The following is a 7,364-nucleotide window of genomic DNA, read 5'->3' on the forward strand; positions in this document are numbered from 1 at the left end:
GTCTTACTTCTTCCACTGTTGATGGCCTATAGAACAGCAGAGCATGAAGCCACTGGATACACTCGAGCAAAGCTGATGTTTGGTCGGGAACTTCGGTTGCCAGTGGACCTGATAAGAGGATGCCCACCTTACGAAGAGTTGCCTGAAAATGTGTCAGAGTTCGTGAAAGTGTTATTTGAAAGGATGGATGATATTTATCATCAAGTGCATTCAAACTTGAAAACGTCTGCTGATTCCATGAAGCTATGTTATGATAAGAGATCTATTGAAGTCACCTTTGTACCAGGAGACAAGGTGTAGTTGTAGAATCCCAGGAAGACCAAAGGGAGGTGTCCTAAGTTGTCTTCTCCATGGGAAGGCCCATATGACATAGTGGATCGTCTGTCAGACGTGACTTTCCGAATAAATTGTGGTCGGCGAGGCAAGCCAAAGGTGGTGCATGCCAACAGCTTTGGTGTTATCACAGTCCAGAACATTTCAGTTGGGACGAAGTGAATAATGGAACAAAAGATGCCGCTGAAGACGTGTCAACTGAAAAAGCCACTGTCGAAGAAGAAATTCTACCCGGTTTTGAGAAGGGAAACAGTGAAGCCCTTTATGAAGTTACTACCACTTATGTGACTATTACTGATAATAGGACAATTCCCGATGGAGCAGATGAACCTCACGTGAAGCAGAAGTCAACGAGACAGAGACCAGTATGGAAGAAGATACGTCCCGTAAAATTAAGAGACTTTGTTGAATTTTAATTTTGTGTTTGTAAATTCTGTACATTTAATTAAGTTATTGTTAATTATCTATTGGTTTAACTTAAGTGGCTATTGTTCGGGCCGAACAATACTAAGAAAGGGGCAGTGTTACGACAGTGGAAGTCATGTGACGCTGGTAAAGCGTAATGAGTATCTCGAACGTTCCTGAAGGCTCGAGTGTTTGCCAGACGCCCTCTATTTTGTATATATAAGACTGGCAAGAAGTGACGGCATGAGATAATTGCAGACAGGCAGAGGAAGAGATGGACAATTGAGTCAAGCGCGGTAGTGTCCGTATGAAAGTGCGTGAATCGTTCATTGTGAATTATAGCGTGTGTTCAAGTTAAAGTGACTGTGGAAGTTAAGTGTATTGCAAAGTTGAATTGAGAAAGAATAAACTAGTTTTATTTAAGAAAATACTTGTATCGCTGAAGTTTCTCGGAAAAAAAATGTGTACGAAAAATTAACAAACGAACACAGACGTAACAATAACTTACATAACTTCTGTATTTTGTTGTAACGTTGCTCTTTCTTTTCTTAAGGGGTTCTTTTGAATTATCTGGTGAAAATAATTCAACGTCCAGTGCAAGTAATAATAACGAATTAGTTTTGTTTTCTCATCAATGTTTCGTTATAGGCTTGTACTCTTGTACCTTGTTGTAGGTCTACGTTTACAATCGTGTTACTGTATCTGCATTAAACTAACGTGAAAATCGTCTTACATATACGAAGTAACTCGATATGCGCAATATGGCTGCTAACACAGATCCAAAAACATAAACACACTATTGGAAATAGCTTTCTAGCCTCTTGATACTTCATTGTTTCACTGTAAGCTTACTAAGCTTACACACCCATATTTATAATCTAATCCTTGCTATACATATTTTACCAAGTCACTAGATTTTCGGGACTTCAATTTAGAACATTGTAGACCTACTCCCACAAACTTACTTGATTTTATCTTCTTACGCCCTCTAGCAAAGAAACAAATTACAGCATTAAAATATAGTCCATAACAGTATGCAGTTTGTTCACAGATCAGAGCAAGCTCTCTATTTAGAATGAAACAAAAATCACCCTGGTAATGAGTATAGCTAATTAAGTATACTTTTCGTAAATTCTTGTTTATAAAGGTTACAATGCCTTGTTTCATCAGTTGAATACCCTTGCTGTTAACGATATTTTCAGCCGACAATGAAAAATTTCTGATACTAGTGAACTTATATATATATTCAAAAAATTTTAGAAATGAAAATTTAAAATATCTAAATTGGAAATTTTATTATTGTTTTGGTCATATAGAAATTCCACTACTTGAGGGTGACTGCTGCCACTCCGCTTTCTCCGTGTTCCTGCACCATTGCCTTAAATATAATTTCAGACTATGTGGTGGATTGTTTCACTATCAGCATATTGAAAAGCCCTTACTTGTCAGAGTGAAAATGGTAAGTGCTACATTTTGGGGGTGGACATGATTGGTGAACAAAAATTTTGTATATTCCTCTTGATAATATGCGCCCTTTTAAGTGAACCAAAGGACCCAAATCCAACATTTATTCCACAAGAAAATTCCCAATGTTTGGGTAATAAACCAACTATGATCAGCTTGATACTTGTTTCACCTTAAAAACCTATATAATCATTTTTTCTCTCAGTTAGTCACCAAAAATTGGCAGTCACAGTTTTTCTTTGTGACACATGTATTACATTTGATAACCAATGTTGATAGCCTGTGATGCCACTGAGATACAGAAAATTGTGTTTAATAATAATAATGCTCCTGCTTTATGAGTACCCTTATTTGTGGCTCTCGGAAAGATAGAGAGGTCACTGCTCTTACCCATTGTCTTGCAGATTAGTCATAATTTTCTAAGTTTGTGTGATTATAGTAATCAGAAACATCCCCTGCATACACAAATAAATTCAGGGCTCCACAAATTTACACTATAATCAAGTCTGATTGGATAATAGACAACTATACTGTTGCTATTTTCTTGTTTCTTAACAGAAAGCAAGTTTCCATATTTATAGGATCAGGTGTCGTAATAGTCAATGTGTTGGTCTGCGTATCGAAGAGCTCAGGATTCAAAATTTAAACTTTAAATAACAGTCATCACTTGAAGCAGCGGGTGCTAATACTTGGCTGCCTTTTCTATGGCCAATAGTTCAGGATGAGATATTACTAAATATGAATCCTTGTTAAAACTGTTGGCACAATATGGAAACGTTTTACGCCCGTACATAGTAAAACTGCAGCGACTATGCGAAGAGCGGCAAGCATAAAAATTATTTTAAAGAATTGTATCATAGTATTGAATTTATTATCCATAACATGTTACAAAATTGTTATGCCAGTATTTAGTGCTGCTTCTAAAACCATTTATCATTTACTGATTAAGTTCACTTGTGAAAATGTGTATTGTTTGCTTGTTAGTAGTTCACAAAGAGGGGCTATCTGTGCTCTGCCAACCACGGGTCTCGAATATTTTGTAGGAAAGTTATAAAAACGTATGAAAGTAATCTATCTTAATAATCTAGTGAATCGCGAATCAAATTTTATTGCCTCCAACACTGGCACAGCGGTATGTTTGCGTACTTACAATGCTAGAATTCGGGTTTCGATATCCGTGGTAGACAGAGCACAGACAGCTCATTGTGTAGCTTTGTGCTTAATTATAAACAAACATCAAATTTTATTAGTTGCTGAATCTAGACTACAGTGATGATTTTTCTGTTCATAGGAAATTTCTTAGCGTTAGTGCAGCGATAGGCTTCAAGCTAACAAAATTTCAAACTTTATAATTATTTCTGATGCTTTGGTTCACAATATATTTGAAGCTACCAAGATAACTTGCTATCAGCTATACACTTCGCGAACGATATTATAGTTTATTTTACTTTCTGGGGAAAGTTAGAGTACTTTACGATAGGTTACGCTTTGTTCGCTTTAGTTTATGAACTAATTGTCATACAGTATATTATTATTAGTCACTTTAGATAATTATTAAACATTAGTTACAAATTTAACATTTTTATTTTTGCCAATTTGAGATTGTTATCTCGAAGTATTCTGCTTTATTACTTTATAATACAAACGGCACATGTGAGTAGAAAAACTGTTTATTTAATTAATACTAATACCAGTTGTACTATAATTTATAAAACTATAAAAATCAAAATATAATCATAAATAAGTAATTATAACATTATAGGTTACTTTCTTATACTGTTAATTTTATTGTTATATTTTAGTCAATAGTTATACTAAGTTGTACTTATACTGTAAAGTAAAAGTTATAACTTAGTATACGTTATACTCATAGACAGTCTAGAAGTAGTAGTATTACTGATATTAATAATATTCAGAATAAACAAAATTACGACACTTATGATATACAACATTGTTTATTGACAAAAAGGGGGACATAGATAAACGTTTCGGAATTCTATCAGATTTCATCTTCAGTATCTAAAGCAGAATAAAATGAATTTACATAAGTCTATACATTGTCAAAGTACAGTTGCTAGATATAGCGAGAATTAAACACTAAACAGTGATCATGGGGAGAAACTACAGCAAGAAAATACAACGAAAAAAATCAGTAATACGAACATATTAAAATACGTGTAATTTAAATGAAGACTGCATGTTGTTCAGTGTTGGGGAGTGATGTTTGATGTGGAGGGTTTCTTTGATCAATAATTCCAAGTCAGTATTAGACTTGCAGAGGATAGAGAAACTTGAGAGTATAGGTTGATGTCCTATTTCTTCACTATGTTGGCGTATAGAGGAAACACAGGGGTTATTCAATTTTTTTTGCGTTTTGATGGAAATTCCCATATGTTCATAGGCTCTGACGTTTAAATGGCATTTGGTTTTGCCAATATAGGAGGCCTTACAGTCTCTACACGTGTAAAGACAGACAAGCCAAGAACAATAAGGAATGGGGAGGAGATCTTTAGTAGGGAAAATTTTTTTGATGCGGGATGTGGATTTAAAAACTAATCTTAAATCCACTTGAGGGTAGTAACGACCAAGAATGCATTTAAGTTGATTTTTTAAATTTAAGCTTTGTTTGCCAGTATAGGGAAGACACGAGTATATAGTAAGTTTAGGTACAGTTGGTATCTTAATTGGATTTGTGAGTTTCTTTGTTAGGAAGGTGTTGGTAATGTTTTCTAATAAGTGTTGTGGATAGCAGTTGCATTTCAGGATGTCATGTAAGAACGATATTTCAGAGTGTAGATGGAGCATGCTTACTAAACAGAGCTTACAACCTTACTGTTTAGTGTTTAATTATCGTTATATCTAGCAACTGTACTTTGACAATGTATAAAGACTTATGTAAATTCATTTTATTCTACTTTAGATACTGAAGATGGAATCTGATAGAATTCTGAAATGTTTATCCATGCCCCCTTTTTGTCAATAAACAATGTTGTATATAATAAGTGTCGTAATTTTGTTTATTATCAAACTTCGTTTTCCTTCGGACACATTGATTGCTAATATTCAGAATCTAGTTAAACTCAACTTTCTAAATCAAGTTTAATCAACAGTGACTGTTCATTTTAAACTTTTAAAAACTTCCTAAAAGTAAAGTCTATCATATTCTGTTTCTTCTGAATCTGATGAAACACGTTTACAAAACTTTTGTTGAATATTTCATCTTATAAAACAAATGTTTCAATTGTGGAATGAAATTGCATTTTAAAATAAGTCTTGCTCTGTTTAGCGGATATGCTTGACCTAAACTTTTAAGCTATTGTACCATTATTTTGGTTGTGTAACTGTAAGTTAACTATTTTAAAATGTATCCTGGAAGAAATCTCCTTAACAATTAATAAGCAGAAATTACATAAATACAATTAATAGAAAAATATACTTTACGAACTTAATATAGTTCACACCATAACAAAGGGAATTTTGGTTAGTTTGTCTATGGATATGAAATTTTTTGTTTTATTTCTGTTTTAATATTCAAGGTAACTTCATTGAACAGATGGTTTGGCATTGTGCATATTTTTATGTTTTTAATGTGTTTTTAGGACATTGTTTCTCAACATTCAAATGCTTTACAGTTGTAGTTTTCAGTAAAAATTAAAAGATTGACCAAGCCAAAGTTGGTACCCCTGTTTGTTGTTGTTACCTTTCAGTGATTCAAAGACTGTTATTATATAATGTGTTGAATCAAGCAGTAAGTATTTTGAAGACTGCTGAAGCATTGAAATACAGTCTCTAATTGTATGTTGAAATTTCATTCTTGTTAGTAATCTAATGATTATAAGAAATTACAAATCCTATACAAGTCTGAAGAATAAAGGGAAAATTAATAATTTACATGTACATTCAGGATTTGCCTTGTGAACACAGCTTTAATTTAAGAATGAAGTATTAGGGGAATTGGATATTTCATATATGTACAGAAATAACTGTTTTTTGTTAATATATGTTTTATAGGTTCCCATATACATCATGTCTATGGTGGCAGATTTAAAATCTCTTATAGAAAATGAGATTCCAGAAGGAATGGAAAGCCTTCAAGACAGTCACATTAATTTGGAAAAAGTTGCACATTATTGTGAAGATAACTACGTTCAAGTTAGTATTCAACACCTTGTAAAACAATGTAACTACTCTCAAGTTAGTATTGAACACCTTGTAAAACAATGTAACTACTTTCAAGTTAGTACTCAACACCTTGTAAAAACAATGTAACTACTTTCAAGTTAGTATTCAGCACCTTGTAAAACAATGTAACTACTTTCAAGTTAGTTTTCAGTACCCTGTAAAAACAATGTAATTACTTTCAAGTTAGTATTCAGCACCCTGTAAAAACAATATAATTACTTTCAAGTTAGTATTAAGTACCCTGTAAAAACAATATAATTACTTTCAAGTTAGTATTCAGCACCCTGTAAAAACAATATAATTACTTTCAAGTTAGTATTAAGTACCCTGTAAAAACAATATAATTACTTTCAAGTTAGTATTCTTGGGTGTTGCTAGCTGTGAAGAGGATGCTGCTGATTTACAAAATGATTTAGATCATTTAGAGAATTGGGCAAATAAATGGTAGATGGGTTTTAATTATAATAAATGCAAAATAATGCATGTGGGTTATCATAATTTGGATGGGAATAACCTCAATAGTGTTATGAAGGAAAGGGATCTTGGTGTAATAGGCAATCAGTCTCTAAAGCCAACTAAGCAGTGTGCAGTTGCTAGTGGTATGGCAAATAGGATTTTAGGTTGTATCTACAAAAATATTGAATACAAGTATAAAGAGGTTATAATTTCATCGTACAGATCACTGGTTAGGCCACATTTGGAATATTGTGTTCAGTCTTTGGCTCCTTACCTTAGGAAAGACATTAAATTGTTGGAAATGGTTCAGAGAAGGGTTACTAGAATGGTGCCTGGGATGGTGGGGTTGTCATACGAGGAGAGGCTAAAATCTCTCATATTGTTTTCTCCTGAAAACAAAAGAAAATTTAGGGGGATCTGATTGAGGTGTTTAAGATTGTGAAGGGAATTGATAGTGTTGATGTATCATATTTTTTCATGTTTAATAGTGAGAACAGTAGGACTAGGGGACACAAATATAAACT

At 33.3% G+C, this 7,364-nt stretch overlaps 1 protein-coding gene across 1 annotated transcript in view; it reads left to right on the plus strand.

The window, feature by feature from the left end:
* The first annotated feature begins 3,543 nt into the window (after positions 1-3,543).
* The window catches only part of LOC106469797 (abl interactor 2-like), a 28,974-nt gene continuing 25,153 nt past the window's right edge, over positions 3,544-7,364 (plus strand). Inside the window, exons 1-2 of the mRNA XM_013930307.2 lie at positions 3,544-3,855; positions 6,214-6,354. Coding sequence (XP_013785761.1) covers positions 6,229-6,354 — 126 coding nt within the window. The 5' untranslated portion in view covers positions 3,544-3,855; positions 6,214-6,228. The remainder of the gene's footprint in view (positions 3,856-6,213; positions 6,355-7,364) is intronic.

The sequence above is a fragment of the Limulus polyphemus genome, unplaced genomic scaffold, assembly GCF_000517525.1.
Source record: "Limulus polyphemus unplaced genomic scaffold, Limulus_polyphemus-2.1.2 Scaffold3660, whole genome shotgun sequence".
Taxonomy (NCBI): Eukaryota; Metazoa; Arthropoda; class Merostomata; order Xiphosura; family Limulidae; genus Limulus; species Limulus polyphemus.